We start from the raw sequence: 17906 nt of genomic DNA, 5'->3' as shown, positions 1-17906 counted from the left end.
GCCTAAGCAGTGAGTGTTGAGTGTTGGGCTCGGTGAGAAGACCTTGTCTGAAGGAAAGAAGCTGGAGAGTGATAAAGGAAGAAACCAGTGTCCTCTACTGACCTATGTGTGCATGTGCGTCTGGGCAAACACATGCATGCATACACCATGTACAGCTGTGAAGATGGAGTCACTAAGGATTCAGGGCAGCATCAGCTGATTGTGACTTGAGATAAAGCATGAATTGCAGAAAGAAGCAAGCTGAGGTGGAAGCATCCCAGAATTAGATGACAGTATCGGTTGGCGGTATGGAAAGCAGTGTCAGGAGATGTTTGAGGGATAGTAGGGCAGTTGTTACACACTAGAAGGCCTGAGCCATGAGGTGGGGAAGCTGGGAGAAAGCCTAAATTCATGCTCAAGCAGCAGGAAGCCATCAGGAAATGTAGCACTAGACCTAAAGGAAAGAGCGAGGTTAGAGGGCTGAGGAGAAGATTCTGAGAGGCCAAGGAGAACTTCACTTTCTAAGACCCCTTAGTCCACATGAAAATGGTACTGAGTTAATGGGAATGTCAACTTTGTAGAATACAGATACTCTGATCAAAAGTTTATCCTTTGGATGAATTGTGGTGATGTTGTAACTGTAAAGTAAGACAGTAGGGTGCACAGTAAGGTGAGACTCAATGTCTCCTCTTCTCTTGGTACAGGACTACAAAGGGCTCGGTTAGCCTTCACTGACCTGTTTTGACAGAAATCTCTGGCGGTGTGACTTGTTTCTTAATTAGAAACAGAAAATTGGGATAGGTGTGTTCTACAGCTGCATTTGGGTGTTGACCACGTAGCGTCTTTCTACAGCATGGGCTTTTTTTTTGTAAACTAGGGGAAGATTTTCTTTTTTAAAAGTTTGAAGTGTTTAGGTGCCTTTCATTTGTTAAGAGTCAGGTAAACAGTACTGTGTGATGTTTGGTCCCCAGGTCACCGCCGGCCGCGCTGATGTCTCTCCTCAGCACTCAGGAGGAACTGCTGGAGAATGTCTTGGGCTGTGTCCCTGTGGGCCAGATAGTTCCCATTAAGCCACTGAGTGAGGACTTCTGCTACGTTCTGGGCTACCTCCTCACTTGGAAGCTGATACTCACTTTCTTCAAAGCTGCTTCGTCCCAGGTAAATAAGCACAGGGCCGAGGTGCTGGCGGGCACTGTGGGTTAAAGCCTGTGACAGCTTCTGTCCCCAGCACTGAATCTTGGGAATGGTAATCTCTTTTTTCTCCTAACAGAATGTACTCAACTAATTCTGTACTAGTAGGACAGATCTTTGTATGATTTGGCTTTGTTCTGGTGGTGATTAGAGAGTCGGGATTAGGTGGTGCTGTTTTGGAAGTCACCGCCTTGCTGCCCAGATGTAGTTGTGACATCACTGAGAACAGGTTCTGAGGACAGTCTTTGTGCTGAGCGGTACTTCCTCAAACTTTAATCCAGCAAAGAGCCTCACATAATAGACTAGCAACGTGCAGTTGCTGCATCGGCCGCTAGGTGTCTCTGTTATTTCACATCTCAGCCTTCCCGCCCTCCTCTGCTCTCACACTCCTTTCACTTGTCAGACAGAGTCTTATGCAGTCCAGCCTGGGCTTGCACTCCAGTCTGCTGCCTCAGCCTCCCCACTTCTAGTATTATAGTGTGTGCCTTCGTGCACAGTTTTAACTTTTATTTCTTTAGAAAGACAACAACAAAACTCTTTTTGTCAGTTTTGAGACATGACCTTGCTCTCATATTGGTTTTAAGACATGTGCATCCTCCAGCCTCACCCTCCCGAGTGCTGGGGTCACAAGTGGACACTTAATCTGATGTCAAACTTTGGTTTAATCAGCCTTGGTAAGTTTCTTCTCTTACAGTCAATACAAAAGTGCTTAGCTGAGAGCTCCTCACACAAATGTACTTAAATGCATTCTTTTCCAGTCAGCTTTTCAGAACTCTTAAACTATACTTTATGTTGTCGCTTATACCCGTGCCTTAGTACAGATATATCAGTTTGCACACTCTTGCCACTATGCCAGGCCAAGTGTGTGTTCTCATGTCTGCATTTTAGGAGAGGATTATACTGGGGACAACATTGATCTAGTTGCTAAGCAGAATATTTTATTGTCAAGCCTGTTCCTAGGTTTAGTTCTTATGCTACTGTCATTTGCTGATGTATTCTTAGAGTCCCCTTTGGAACTTTTAGATTTGTTCCTAAAGTATTATTGATGTCCAGAAATTAACAGCAGATTCAGAGTTTGGTGTGTATAGCATTTGTCATCTGAACGTCATCATATTCCTTATCTCAGGGAAATGGACATTCACCATGGCTTTGATTCTCAAGATAGGCAGGAACCCAAAAAGGTTGTGCAGAAGCTTTTTTAAAATTTAAATTCAAGGTCTCACTGTGTGGCTGTGCCTGGGACTCACAAGCTCTGCCTCCGTCTGTGATGCCGGCATTAAAGGCGTGTATCACAGTGCCAGCAACAGCAGCGTTGTTTTTAATTGAAAATAAGTTTTTGGGGTTGGAGAGATGGCTCAGCACTGATTACTCTCTCAGAGGTCTTGAGTTCAATTCCCAGCAACCACATGGTGGCTCACAACCATCTGTAATGAGATCTGATGCCCTCTTCTGGTGTGTCTGAGGACAGCTACAGTGTACTTATATATAATAAATAGATAAATCTTTAAAAAAAAGAGTAATTTTTTTCATGCAATATATTCTGATTATAGCCTTACCTCCCCCACTGTTCCCAGCTCTTTCTCCCCTCCCTTCCTGTCTAGTTCCTCACTCTTTCTGTCTCTCCTTATAAAACAAGCAGGCATCTAAGAAAAGTAGCCAAAGGCAAAGCACAAGAAACATACACACATTCACACACTCAGTAATCCCATAAATACTCAAAACTGGAACCCAGGATACACACAAGGGACCTGAAAGTAGGAAAACTGACAAACAAGCAGCAAAGTGCTCTGACTTGATATTACGAGAGAGAGAGAGAGAGAGAGAGAGAGAGAGAGAGAGAGAGAGAGAGAGAGAGAGAACCACACCAAACCCTCTGAAGATGCCCTTGTTGTTTCCGTTGGCCACCTCCTTCTGTCCTGGGACCTACCCCTCAGACTAGTTTGTCTCTGTGGTGGGTGGACTTCCTTGGAGAAAACGAAGTATTCATTTGCTAGTGAATAGCTTCTCCATTGGGAATAGCTTCTGGGTTAGGATGGGTGTGCGAGCCTACTTCTGTTAGCTCTAAGACCCCAACTGCTGCAGACCTGTGCAGGCCGTGTCCACGAGCAGCGTTTATGATTGAGCCTGAAATGTGAAAGGAGATAGAAACAAGCCAGCCAGAATGTCACAGAAGAGTAAATGTATTAGCTGTGTTCTGAAATGAACTGAGACAGTTTTTAAAAAAAAAGTGTAGGGGTTGGGGATTTAGCTCAGTGGTAGAGCGCTTGCCTAGCACGCGCAAGGCCCTGGGTTCAGTCCCCAGCTCTGAAAAAAAGAAAAAAAAAAGTGTAATGGTTTCGAATCATGGGATGCCTTAACTTCTCAAGAAACCCTTAGCAAACTGGATTGAACTGGAAACAGTCCTGTGTGTGTTTCCTCCTCTGGTTAGAAGTATATGGGTTTGTCTGTTTAGCTGGTTTTGTTTTCTTTTGTTTCGAGACTGGCTTTTCCTTGTAGCCTTGGCTATCCTGGAACTCAGAGATCCACCTGCCTCTGCCTCCCAAGTTCTGGGTCTAAAGGTGTGCGCTGCCATTACCTGGCGGAAATATGTATTACTTCAAAACATGACAGTCACATAGGGTTGTTGGGTGCCGTGCAGTATTCCAGTAAATGTTTGTATCTTTCCTGAGAGCTCTAACTCTAACATTGTGACATTCATTCATCTGTGTAAAGTGCAAACCTCAGGTTTTTAGATTAGTTAGTTAGGAAGCTGTTATCATCCTCAGAGTTTAGTCCCCAGAACATACTGTGGCTCCTAGCAGTCATTTCCCAGTTTCTCCCCTCCCCCACACCATCTCCAGATTACGTCTTACTAAGTTGCCTAGGTTGGTTCACTGTGTAGCCAGGCTTGGATTTGTGAGGACCACCATCAGGTTCTTCCTGGCGGCTGCAAAGTATTCTGTTGTGTATATTGCCACATTTGTCCCTCTGTTGATAAACTATGATATTGCCACTTCTGGGCTATGATTAACAATGCTACTGCAATTCATGAATGTGTCTTTTCTTTGAAGATAAGTTTTCATTTCTCTTGCATTGTAAACCCCAAAATAGGATTCATGTTTCTCCCCATTGATATGGTTGATAAAGTTTTTCCATCTAATGTTTTTTGAAAATGTATAGGCAATATATTTTAGTAATATTCTTTCCTCTCAACTCTTCTCCCCCACATACACACACATAAGACAGAATTGGAATGCAGTTGATATAAACAGTGCCTCTTACTGTAGAAGACTGATTTTTACTCTCATAGGGGGTATCAATCACAAGTAACTTCTTTTTCCATCCATCCATCCATCCATCCATCCATCCATCCATCCATCCATCTGTTTAGTTAGTTATTTTACATCCGGATTGCAGCCTCCTTCCAGTCCTCCTCTCACAAGACCCCTTCCCCATAGCCCCTTCCCCTTCTTCTCTAAGAACAGGGAGGCCCTTCTGCTGCCAGTCCACCCTAGCACCTCAAGTCGCTGAAGGACTAGGTACATCCCGTCCCACAAGGCAGCCCACAAGGATCCACATGTAGCCCACAGAGTCAGGACCAACCCCGACTCCAGTTGTTGCAGGACTCACATGAAGACCAGGCTGCACATCTGCTACAGATGTGCAGAAGCCTAGGCCCAGCCTGTGTATCACAACTAACTTCTTGTGTCCATCTCCCCTTCTGGAGCTGGGATTTTTGTCTGACTTAACCCCGTGCAGGTCTTGTGTGTGCTGTCACAGTGTCTGGGAGTCTGTTTGTATCGTCCTGTTTATCTGGATGGCATCCATCCCCTTCGACTCTTCTGTAGCCTCTTTACATCCCTGCCTGAGCCTTGAGGGAAGGGGTTTGATAAAGGCATCTCATTTAGGGCTGAGCAACTCTGCACACTTCTCCACTCCTACAAGGGAGAAGCTCCTCTGATAGGGGCCGAGGGGTACCCCAATCTAGTGGTATAGCAGTATGTCATTAGGGCTCATTGCTGTATTCCTTTAGCAGAATAAACGTGCGTTTTCCCTTGGGCCTGCCAAGACCTGTCTAGTGTCAGGTTCTTGGCCACGTTGGCAGTTTCAGGTGTGGGTTCCGTCTTAGGGAATAGGCCTTAAAACCAAAACAACCAAAACAACCACCCAAACCCAAATGACCCCAAAGCTTGGTCACCCCATGAGTTTGTGTCACTGTTGCCCCAGTATGTCATTCAGGCATGTGGCTCTTGTAGGTTCTCCACTAGCATGCAATGTTAGCTTCCAGTACCATGAACACCACTCAGTGCAAACGAAGCTTCTGCTGGACCACTAGCTTCATGTCTCCATGCTGGATGCTGGATGATGTAAGTCTGATCATCAATAGGGCCATCCCATCAGGCTGTGGAGGGTGACAAGTAGCCTTGGAAGCAGCCTGGGATGTTTGGGGGGTACTCTATGGGACCCCTTTGCCAGTGACTCAGGAGATGTTACCCACTCCTGTCCCTGGAGGTTTTACCTAGTGGCCTACCTCATTTGGTTGGGCCATTATAGTTCCATATTCTAAACATGTTTTAGGAATCTATAGTATTAGGTTTCCATATGGATTTTCAAAGGGCTCGGCCTTTAGTGTTAGCTTTCTCTACGTTCATTTCTTTATACTTCCCTCCCATCCTTCTCCCTAACCCTCCTATCCTAGTCTTGCCTTTACCTCTACATAATACTGTATCCTATTTCCCCTCCCTGGTCTCTCTTCTCCCTGGTCTCTTGTTAGCTACCTGGCCTCTGTGGCTATTTCTGTTGAAGCACATGCAACTAAAGCTTAAAAGGTAGCAGGAGTTCCTCACACTGGATGATTGCTTCTGTCTCCAGTCATCTACCATAAACTTAAGAATTGCACTTTTTATAAACAGCCAAATAACATTCCATTGTGTAAATGTACCGATGTTTTCTTTACCCATTTATCACTTGGTGGAAATCTAGACTGTTTTCAGTGTCTGGTCATTATGAACAGAGCAGCAGCGAACATCAGTGAGCAAGTGTTTCTGTAATAACGTGGGTGTCTGCCTAACAGTGGGGTAGCTGGATCTTGTGGTAGGTCAGTGTTAAGCTTTTTGAGAAACCTCCACACTGATTTTTGTAGAGGTTTTGCAAGTTTGCACTCCCACCAGCAGTGGATAAGTGTTCCCCTTCCCCTGCATGCTTTCGAGACTCTGTGGTTGTTTTATTGACCTTAGGCCATTATGACTGTGGGTAAGAGGAAATGTCAGAGTAGTTTTGATGTGCATCTCCCTAAGAACTAAGGATGTTGGGCGTGTCTTTAAGTGTTTCTCAGCCATTCTCGTCTACTGAGAATCCTATTTAGTTCCATTCCTCACTTTTAATTCGTGTCATTGTTTCTTGATGCCCAGTTTGTTTGTTTTTAGTTCCTTGTATAGTCTAGATACTGACCCTCTGTAGGCTGCCGCTTTGCTTTAATGATGGTGTCATATGTGGTACAGAAGCCTTTTAGCCTCATGAGGTTCCATTTATATATTGATGATCTTAGTGCCTGTGAGATTGGTGTGCTGTTCAGAAAGTCCTTTCTTGTGTTAGTATTTCCTACTTTCTCTTCTAGGGATGAGTTTTCTAAAGAATAATAAGATATGGGTCTATTTTCATTCTACATGCAAATACCAGGTTTGACCAAGATTATTTGTTGAAGATGCCAACTTTCATAGGGTATTTGTGGCTGCTTTTTAAAAAATTAGGTGTTTATAAGTGTGTGGAATTATTTCTGGGTCTTCAGTTCTATCAGCTAATTGACATAATCTTTGTGTGTGTGTGTGTGTGTGTGTGTGTGTGTGTGTGTGTGTGTGTGTGTGTGTGTGTTGTGCGTGTGCCTGTGTGTGTGTGTGTGTGTGTGTGTGTGTGCCAATACCATGCTGTTTCTATTACTACAGCTCTCTACAACCAGATCTGAGACGGTGATACTTCTGGAGTTCATTATTCTGGATTACTTGAGCTATTCTGAGTTTTTGTTTGTGTTGGGATTTTGATGGGGATTGCATTGTGTCTGTAGATTGCTTTTGATAAGATGGCCATTTTCACAATATTAATCCTAATGATATATGATCCAATGTTTTAAAAATGTTTATTTCATTTTTAAATATGTATCTACATGTTTGTCTTGGTATTGTGAGTGTAGACACCTTTGGAGGCCAAAAGACGGTATAGGATGTCAGATCCTTTTTAGCTGGAGTTACAGGTGGCTGTGAACTGCCCAGTATGGGTCCTGGAAATCAGCGTCCAGTCATCTGCAAGAGCAGTGAGTGGTCTTGTCTGATGAGCCTTCTTTTCAGCCCTCTCTACAACTTTTCTTTTAAATGTCTCACTGTGTGACCAGACTGACTTGGGACTTATCTAGCCCCATACTGGTTTTTAACGTGTGGCAGTGTTTCTACTTGTCTTTCCAAATGCTGGGATTACAGACATTTCATTACCACATGAAAACATAGCCACAGACATGTAAATACTATTATTTTAACTGTTAAAGGACTTTCCTAATTTCTAATTAGGTATATACGTGGTGGTAGTGGTGGGTGCCCACGGAGTCAGAGCCTCTGGAACTAGAGTTACGTGTAGTTATGAGGTCCCTGACACAGATGCTGAGAACTGAGCTGAGGTCCTCTGAAAGAACAGTGCAAACACCTAACACTGAGCCATTTCTCTGCCCTTGTTTATGCTTTGAGACAGTTTCATGTAGCCAAGAGTGGCCTCAGAGTCCCTGGGTAGTGGAGGATGTGCTTGCACTTCTGAGCCCTTGCCTGTAGCTCCTGAGTCCTGAGATGACAGGTCCATACAAACACACTGGCTTATGCAGTGTGCACTGAACCGTAGAGTCCACACGGAGAGTATGAACAAGGCTGTGTGACCAGCACCCTCACTCAGTGAGCCATCTCACTGACTTCTGTATTTACTTTTATTCCTTTATATATGAAAGTGTATTGTAAGATCAGGATGCTTTACAAAAGCAGTTAACCTGTGTGTCTGTAGTGTGCCATGCAGTTTGTTTTTATCTGGTTGTTTTCTCCTGGTTAATTGTCAGTAGACGTACTTTACACAGATCATGTGACTTGGTCCCTCAGGAGGCGTGCTAAGGCCTGTGCTGGTGTGTTGTTGCTGTAAAGGTTCTGTCTCTAGATTTCTCCACTGCAGAGGGGTTTTATCGCACGTCTTTAGAGTCAGCTCCAGACCTTACAGCTTATGCTGTGAGCTGTGTGGTCCACTGGAAGGAATCATCATGGAACTGTTGCTGAGACCCAAGCAGTAAAGCTGCGATGAACACAGGCCGTGCTAGTGAGAGGCAAGTAGTTAGGACATGAGGATCACACAGAGTTCCGGGGTCTCGCTCACATGGTGCCAGAGTCTCTTGATTTCAAGGGCAGCTAGAAATTCATAGTTTTATTTAGAATTTTCTGATTGGTGGTGAAACACTTCTGATGACATTTTGTGCTACTCATTCCTGCATTCTGTTCTTAAAGAATGCTGTAATATTTGATACAGAGTAAAGTTAACCTCGAAAATGTGATTGGTCTTCCTCAGGAATTTGCCAGATTAAGACTATGGTGTGGAAGGAATGTGTGGAGGGCACGAGTTAGTCATCTGTGGGGAATGGCAACTACATATTCTTGGCTCAAATAGAGCTGCAAACCAATGTCGGCTGTACTGATAGGGAGTTGATTTGAGAAAGATGTTAGAACTCTGTATCTAACAGTGAGGAGGGACACTGCTGGCTTAGGAGGAAAGGTGCAGTCCATGTCATAGAGAGGAGGGAAGAGAGAAGGTGTAGGTCTCATTTCTAGGAGTGCTCCTGTAATAATGCGTTCTCTCTCTCTCTCTCTCTCTCTCTCTCTGTCCTCTCACCCTCTCCCTCCCCCCATCCATGCATCCATGTCTGTTCAGACCGTGTTGGAGCATGTTAGTGCTCTGCCACTGAACCACGTCACAGACCTCTCCTGTGTAATTCCACCACTGGAAGTGCATTGTTCTGTAGCACTGTATGATCCATTCAGGGTCATTGTTCTTTCGTCTTGGTTTAGTTGCCTTTACTAATGCATCCTTTGCTTTCCGCCAGCTTCGTGCTCTGTATTCAATGTACCTACGGAAAACCAAGAGTCTGAACAAATTACTCTACCACCTGTTCAGACTTATGCCAGAAAATCCTACTTACGGAGAGACGGCGATTGAGGTGTCAAATAAAGACCCCAAGACCTTCTTCACCGAGGAGCTTCAGCTGAGTATTAGAGGTCAGTGAGTGACACGGGTGCATCCTTCTTAGGGACTTTGTACTAAACTTCCTGGAGGTGTGGAGGACAATCCCAGTGGGAAGTCTCAGCCACAATGCAAGCTTCCCCACATTTATCTAGTAGGACACATAGCTGGGTCTTAGAGATAAGAATTCCATTCGAGTTTGAAGCTGTGTTCTTTAGGAATCTTTTCTTTTTAATTTTTGTTTTTTGAGACAGGGTTTTACTCTCTGGCCCTCGCTTGCCCAGGACTCATTGTAGAGCAGGATGGCCTCAGACCCCTGAAGACCGGTTTGGTCTTCTGGGTTTAAAGGCATGTGCCACTATACCTAGCTATCTAGATTCAGTCAGTGAAACAAAAATTAAAGTGAAGTTGACGTTCTTCACCTGGAAACTCAGGTTTTAGTTGAGACAGAAATGCAGTGTATCTGTCTGTATAAACTGTCTGTGAAGAACTAAACATCCTTAACCAAGGATGCTCTATGGGGTGAAGATGGGAGTGTTATGTGGATGAGTGTTTTGCCCGAGGGCATCTGCACTATGTTTCCCAGAGAGGCCAGTAGAGGGTGTCTGGAATTACAGACAGCTGTGAGTGACCATGTGGGTGCTGGGACTCTAGGTTCTTTGCAAGAGCAACAAATATCCCTAACCACAGGGCTATCTCTCCAGGATTGGATGATTTTTCTAGGACTTCAGTCCAGCAGCTTAGTGAGCTTTGAGACAATAAAGAAAGCAACTTACTTTTTTTTTTTTTTTTTTTTTTCTTTTTTTCTTTTTTTCGGAGCTGGGGACCGAACCCAGGGCCTTGCGCTTGCTAGGCAAGAGCTCTACCACTGAGCTAAATCCCCAACCCCAGCAACTTATTTTTATAATTAAAAAAACAAAATAGCCTTAAGTGTTTCTCTTTTAAAAATAGCTATCCCATTTCATTTGTGTTCTGTTATGTGAGACATTTCTGTATCAGGGATTTTTATTCCTACCTCTTGATCAGTTTGAGTGTGTGGGAGGGTGCTAATCCTCTTGGAGTTGGGGCCTTTCCCTGTTTTATGAGGCACCACACTATTGTTGAGTAATGTCGGTGGCTTTCTAAGGTAATTCTGTTAGTCTGCTGTTCTAGGGAGAAGTACATATCACTAACTTGGAATTTGTTTTTTCCTCAGAAACAGCAACACTGCCGTATCATATCCCACACCTGGCATGTTCAGTCTATCACATGACTTTAAAGGACTTGCCTGCCATGGTTAGGCTATGGTGGAATAGCAGTGAGAAGCGTGTCTTCAATATTGTAGATAGATTTACAAGCAAATATGTCAGCAGTGTTCTTTCTTTTCAAGAAATATCTTCTGTACAGACAAGCACACAGCTATTCAATGGCATGACGGTTAGTATCTGTCGGCTTGGCTTTTCCTAGATGAATGAATAGCACTTCTGTTTTTCATTGCTTACTTCATCAGAAGTTGTAACCTTTGATTCAAAATAGATAGAAAATTAACTACCTTATTTTCTGACTCCTCTGTGCTAAGAAAGACATAGTAGACATTCAGGTGACACTTACTGCTCTTATCATTTGACTGCGCCACAGTGCTTTCCTGTGTTGAAACCTATTACAGTTAGATACTTTCTGTGCACAAAGCATACCTTGTAAGACAAACTGTAAATGTAATAAAGTCATTCGAAAGCATGCTAAAGTCTTTATTTTGGAGACAAGTCTCACTTGTAACCTTGGCTCATAAGAAACTCATTATGGAGACCAGTCTAGACATCCACCTGCCTCTGCCTTCAGACAGCGTGGATTGAAGGCATGCGTCATCACCTCTGCCACACGCCAGGCTCTTAAGCCTACTGTTAAATGCCTGGTATCAGATAAATGGCAGGTTTTATGTCCTTATTCTCCTGTGTTGTCTTCAGCTGTTAGTTGAGCTATCAGAGTGTTTTGTTTGAATAATAATAATTCGAAGTTGTTTTGGCAAAGAAAAAATACCTTTGTTTGAATTGTATCCCATCGTATTGCAGGTTAAGGCGCGAGCTACTACTCGAGAAGTGATGGCCACTTACACCATCGAAGACATAGTCATTGAACTCATCATACAGCTGCCTTCCAACTACCCACTGGGTTCAATAACAGTGGAGAGCGGGAAAAGAGTCGGGGTGGCCGTGCAGCAGTGGCGCAACTGGATGCTGCAGCTGAGCACCTACCTCACCCACCAGGTACGCGTCCGCTTTCACGGCCTCTCAGACCACAGGGCCGCTGTCTGAGAGCACAGCAGGGCACAGAGATCCCTGCTTAGTGTGGAAGTAAAACTTCTGGGATAAAGCCAGGCATGCTGGTGCACTCCTTCAATCCCAACACTCGGGAGGCAGAGGCAGGGGGATCCCTGAGTTCAAGTCCAGGATGGCCAGAACTACACACAGAAAGTCTCTCTTGGGAAAAAACCAAACCAAACCAAAGCAAGCCAAACCAAACCAAAAAACCAGCCAACCAAATAAAACAAACAAAAAATTCTTGGATTAATGTTTTCTCAGTTGTTTTCTCTTTTATTTCTGCATTTCAACTTTGCTTTGATCTTTAAACTAATTATAAATCTCCAGTTTTGTTTGTATGTTGTAAAGTATATACTTTAAGTATTTTACAATAAAAATTATTTTAAAGCAAGTTTACATTCCATTATTGTAAATTCATATTCCTTCAGCTGAGTGGTCAGTTGAAAAATTAGGAAAGCAGTTCAAAATGACTTAATTTTCTCAGAGAAGCTAAGAGCATAGCACTTAATGCATTGGTTCAGAAAGCAGTAAAGCTGTTTCTTTATCTTCTGTTTTCCAGTTTCTTACACATAAACTCTGTCTCTTCATGCCCATTCTCAGCTTCCATCCCAGACTCGCTCTCAGCTGTCTCCCTTCAGCCTTCATCTGTTTCTTGTCATCATCCCACTGTGCACTAGGTCCTGTTCTCCAGGCCTGCTGTGCTGTGGACTGACCTCCTGTGTGCAGGCTACCATAGTTGCAGTGAGTTCCTAAGTGCACAAGCCATGTCGTGTGCAGAAGAGAGCCATTGTCTCTGGTGCTTGCCTTCTTTCTGCCCCCTCTTCCTAAGCTTTGAGTGGTTGGTTCGGATGCCTCAGTCACGAGTCACTTATTCTCTCGGCATTTGACCAGCTTTGAGTCTCTCTGTTGCCATCCACGTGAGAAAGGACATCACTTATCTGAGGGTTTGAAACATAAATGTTTACAAGTTAAAAACATGCTTGTCATTTAGCAAAATAAAAGTAATAGGGCCATGGGCTTTTGACCAGGTTTACAGTAGCAGGTTTGAATCCCCTCTTATGAAGCAGGACACACATCCAGGGAGAAAGCTGTGGCCACCCTTGCAGCACTCGTGCCATCACTGCACCAGTGGGCACATCTTGCCTGGTAGAGTCCAGTGTTGGGTAAGGCAGTTTCTTCCTTAGTGACCTTAGAGCACTTACTGGCACTGAAAGGCAGGGAGCAAGTGTTCAGGTCAGTTCCAGCTTGGTTTCTCTGTGTTCTACACCCAGTTCTACACTAGTCTTCCCCCCCCCGGAGCTGGGGACCAAACCCAGGGCCAAATCCCCAACCTACACTGGTCTGCTTACCTAGTTCTGATCGGCATCCAGGGATAATTGTAACAGTCTCTGTTGTTTGGGGGCCTCTGGGACCTTCCTAGCCAGCCATTCATGCATAGATAGCATTACATTAAATTCCTCTTTTCTCTTTTTTGTAAAGAAGATGCAAAGTTTGGTTGGGGTAGGTAGGTAGGTAGGGGCAGATCTGAGTGGAGACCAGGGAGGAATTGGTAGATATGATCAAAATGAATTATGTAAAATTCTCAGATTAATGAAAACCTAAATAAATAAAAAATAAATTTAAGTTAGCTTATAAAGTATGGGTTTCTGTAAGGGATTCTCATATTCCCTTAGCTTTGGTCAACTCACTTATAAACTTCTACTTCTCTTCTACTTCTCTGTGCCCCTGCCTGAATCTCGCTTAAACCTTTAACCTCTAGGATTTCTTATAAAAACTGTCTTTAGTGATAAAAATTTTTTGTTTCTAAAATTCAGAGATAATTTAAAATAACATTTAAGAAAGTTAGGAGATAATATGATCAGCCAGAATCTCTTCTTTCATAATTAAAATTGAGCCTAAAATGTGTGGTATTGAATAAACCCATTGGAGACGTTTAGTGTGTGACTGCCCTCTTTCTCACAGAACGGAAGTATCATGGACGGCTTAGCGTTGTGGAAGAATAACGTAGACAAACGCTTTGAGGGTGTCGAAGATTGTATGATCTGCTTCTCAGTTATTCACGGTTTCAACTATTCTCTTCCCAAAAAAGCCTGTAGAACATGCAAGAAAAAGTTCCACTCAGCTTGCTTGGTAAGGCAGAGAAATCGCTTAACAGTCTTTGTGGTCTGTATGTGTTATGTGTGATATATGTTTCAAAGCTTGTGTGTCGGACCAGTAAGGTGATCTCAGCAGGTAAGGGAAAGGGTGCTTAATGGGAGGAGAGAACCAACCTGACGAAATGGTTCTTCTAACCCACGACCCAGTCACTGCACATTCCTGTCACGCCAACACACACAGCGTAAGACAGTGTGTTTATGGGAGACACTAAGAAGTGGATTTTCAAAATCTATAAAAGATATTAGTGATTGACTGAGATGGTGGTCAAAGCACTTTAAGGAATGGCTACTCTGATATAGGGCTCTCAGCTCCCAGTGATTGGCGGTCTTCTGAGATCCTGTCCAGGGTGGGAGGCTACAGGACTTGACTTGGGTCCTCCAGCACCAGGGCCTTTTTATCTTTGTAAACACCACAGTGAAAGGACACGAGGGAGCTCATTTCTTCATATGTCTTCCTTCCACCTGAGTTTTATGCATGAGCCTAAGTATACAGTTCTTATCACAGGGTAGCCTCCAGAAAGAACATTTGATTTGTCTTAATTTTGGAGATGAGAAGCAAAATTCTTTTTTTTTTTTAAATTTAGAGAATACTTTATTAGTTTTTGTAATCAAACCCACGTAGATAAGACCTTACATATTTAATACAGTGTGTTACCCCTGTACAAATGGAAAAAACTTAAGTTCAACATTTCTAGACCAATATGGCTGTTAATTTCTGTACAGTGCCAACTCAACACAGTAAACGGGGATACTTTTTTCCAAAGTTGACAGCACAGCTAAAGTTTCAAAAAATTCAAATTATATATCTGTATATATATATTTATATTTATATAAAAAGACCAATAATAGCACTGTGTTATGCATCAACAGCAGCAACAGCTTTTCCAGGTTCTGCAGTCATCTGAACAAAACTGTAGAGACATCCAGCACACTCCATTAAAAAAAAAAAAAAAAAAGTAAAAAAACAAAACCCGAGAAAACAGCACAGTTCTGTTACTCTTCTGGTACCTGGCACCATTTTTTTTTTAAATTAGCTTCTCAATCATCATCTGGAAAGAAAACATTCTGAGCAACATCATTAAAAACAGCTCTGATAAAGCATGGTCACTACTATGTATCATAAAGCAGGTACAAGCTATTTTACATCCACAGAGGTATGATACAGTACTGTCCTACATCTATAATACTAGAGGATACAATTTAAAAGGCATTATTTGAGACTGGATTCTACTTTTCCAGCAGAGGGCCCAAAGGATGATGTGACACAGCTTTGTAAAGAAACATACTCTAGACAGGATTTCCTTTCACTAGTGGCACAGTTCTAAGGATTCATTCTCTCCATGAATGTCAGCTAAAACCGTTATTAAAAAAATGAAATATCCCTAGAACAAAACCGTATAACCACCGGATTCACATGAAGATGACCTAGTGGAGACAAGCTGGACCTCACCTTACCAACAAGCTATCAAATCTGTTATGTTTAAACAGTGAGACCTCCAAGGAAGGAAATGCCAAGTAGTGGAGAAGCAAAATTCTTAGTTTGTTCTTTTTTTTTTTTTTTGTCTTGTCACTATAGATTACCTTCTATGTGTGTATGTGAGAAGAAAGCTTTAAAAATTTGCTTTAACATTAACACCTTTTCTTTTTCAGTACAAATGGTTTACATCTAGCAACAAGTCCACTTGTCCACTCTGTCGTGAGACCTTTTTCTGAGGTGTTTTCATTGGAAGTTGTCCCTGCAGAAGGTCAAGCCAGAGGGAATGGATTTGGCTCAATCTTGAAGTACTGGCGTGAAGCCAACGAGCATGACAGAAATGCCATCGCTGTCAGTGTGACCCTCAAGTCAGGCTCACCTCTCTGTAGATTGCTTTGTAAATCTTTGGAAACTTTTCTTTTACAAAAGAATATTACATATTTGAGAGAAAATATTTATATTAATGGCTTAATCTCTTTGTATATTTAAAATTGAAAATAAATATCTCTTCTCAAAAATATTCTAAATTATAGAACTGAAATTTGTGAAAGCATAAACTATATTATAACGTGTCAGAGCACCCAATGTGTTGGTCTGTGCTGTAGAACAGTCCAGGTGTAAGGCAAATGAATTGAGCCGATTTACATCTGCAGTAAAACTACGGCTTGTTCGTTAAGCGATGTTTTGTTAATGACAAACGATAATTAAAGATTACTCTGACTTTCATAGTTTGAATGACACAGTGAGGCTGAGCTATTTCTACCCTCATCCAGAGCTGTTTGAAGCATCCTCCGAAATCTCACATGACGAAGGGACTAAGTGAACTCTAAGGGGCTTTGTCGAGAATTGTGAAATTCATCACTTACATCCTTGACACTAATCTTTTGCTTGTGAAAGAATCATTTCCATGTTAATGAGATTTGAACTGTAAATGTGTTGGTTGAATCTGTTACTCAGTGAGACTACAAAGAGTGGGAATCTAAAGGAAGCAGTTGTTTGATTAGTTTGTGAAGTAAAATGGTAGCAGTCTATCAAAGGAAAATTGTTACTAAAGTATAATCATGTGTGGAGAAACAATATTTAAAAATCTTGTAGGAGACTGTAAATTTGTAAGCAGAGTTTGCTATTCTCATTAGCCATAGTTAACACCAAATCAGGAATTGGGGGAGCTAATTACTTAAAACTATCAGGAATGAAGGATATAGTTCTGAGTAAAATTAATTTTTGTTTTGTTTTTGTTTTGAGATAGGATTTCACAATGTAGCTCTGGGCTGGGCTGGAACTCATCCCGTAGACCAGACTAGCCTGGAACTCAAGAGATTTGCCTGTCTCTGCTTCCCAAGTGCTGGGGTTAAAGTTCACCACCAAACCTGGTGGAATTATGTCTTAATGGATTGAAGTGTGTAAACACGTGACGATCTGCCTTTGGTTACAGTACCCTTGCCTTTAAAGCTGTATTCACAGTATAAAGTGTGGAAGCTTGGATCACAGTCTTCCATTGCACATCTAGTAGTTAGGATACCTCAAGAGTCAGTTCATCATCTGTGTTTCAAATGTTCGATTAGAAGGGTGCAACTCGTGTCAAATAAAATTACTGCTTACCATCAACTAGTCACAATGAGTGTTATTGATACAGTGTGAAACTGGTCAGGAGTATAGTCCAGAGTGAGAACTCCGCGTGGGTTACAAGTGCAGTGTCGGTTTCTGTCTCCTGTTTTACTTTTCTGTGTAGTAGTTATTATCTTACAGTCTTGAGGTTCAGAGACAGATCGTAGTGTAGATAGCAAGACTACTACCTCTTACCCCTTCCTTACAACACTCTTACCTTTCTATGTCTGCCTCTGACACATTGGTCACAAGGATTGCGTGTTGGCTCTGTGGAAATCACTCTTTTCCTTTTAAAGTGATTTTACAATAAAATCTTGTTTATAACCTTTCCAGTATTGGTTCTTGACTTTTGACCCAAAACCCAGGTAGAAGAGAAGACAGGGTAGTAGAGCCTTGGCTGTGTGGGCATTGGTAGCTCAGGACTGGGAATACATTCTGTGGGGTTGTGTGGGTAGTCGTCAGTCACTCCTGGGGTAATGCTAAAGAAAGCTTCCCAGAAGCAAGGCTGAGACTCAGAAGGCCACGTTCAGGTTTGATTCATTTATCTTTGGCAACTCATGGACGGGATACCAGCCCTGAAAACGTTAGTGTGAAAGGAACTTAAAATTGCCAGAGTCAAAGCCCCGTTACAAATTTACTTGAAATCGGAAACTAAATAGCGATTTCTAAAATCTATCTTTAATTTATTTTTCTCACTTAATATATGTATATGGATTTCTGTGGCTTAAATAACATTAACACTTGATACGTTTTATGGTGTGAATAATTATTACTTTATTATACCATTATTAAATTATGAAAAATTCAAATATACAGAAAATAGTAAAATAGCAGTGTGCTACTTGTACTCTTCCCATACTATTTTGCCATATTTGCTTCTGATTTTTAAAGAAATAAAATGTTACTCTTTTATATTCTCTGGCCCATTCTTCCTTCTCTGGAGCCAGCTTACTGCAGTGAGGTCTGTGC

General features: G+C 42.3%; 1 protein-coding gene across 2 annotated transcripts in view; it reads left to right on the top strand.

The window, feature by feature from the left end:
- Ltn1 (listerin E3 ubiquitin protein ligase 1) overlaps nt 1-17265 on the top strand; it is a 57431-nt gene extending 40166 nt beyond the window's left edge. The window contains exons 26-31 of one of the 2 annotated variants that reach the window (XR_015632713.1): nt 951-1137; nt 9266-9437; nt 10598-10818; nt 11451-11645; nt 13662-13829; nt 15506-17265. Coding sequence is in view for 1 of the 2 variants with exons in the window: in NM_001024235.2 (NP_001019406.2) it covers nt 951-1137; nt 9266-9437; nt 10598-10818; nt 11451-11645; nt 13662-13829; nt 15506-15568 (1006 nt within the window). In the remaining variant the exon portion in view is untranslated. 2 annotated transcript variants of the gene reach the window in all.
- Nucleotides 17266-17906: the final 641 nt, after the last annotated feature.

This window comes from Rattus norvegicus, chromosome 11 (assembly GCF_021556685.1).
Source record: "Rattus norvegicus strain SHRSP/BbbUtx chromosome 11, alternate assembly SHRSP_T2T, whole genome shotgun sequence".
Taxonomy (NCBI): domain Eukaryota; kingdom Metazoa; phylum Chordata; class Mammalia; order Rodentia; family Muridae; genus Rattus; species Rattus norvegicus.
The sequence above is the reverse complement of the archived record's forward strand: the minus strand, read 5'-3'. Positions and strand labels throughout refer to the sequence as shown.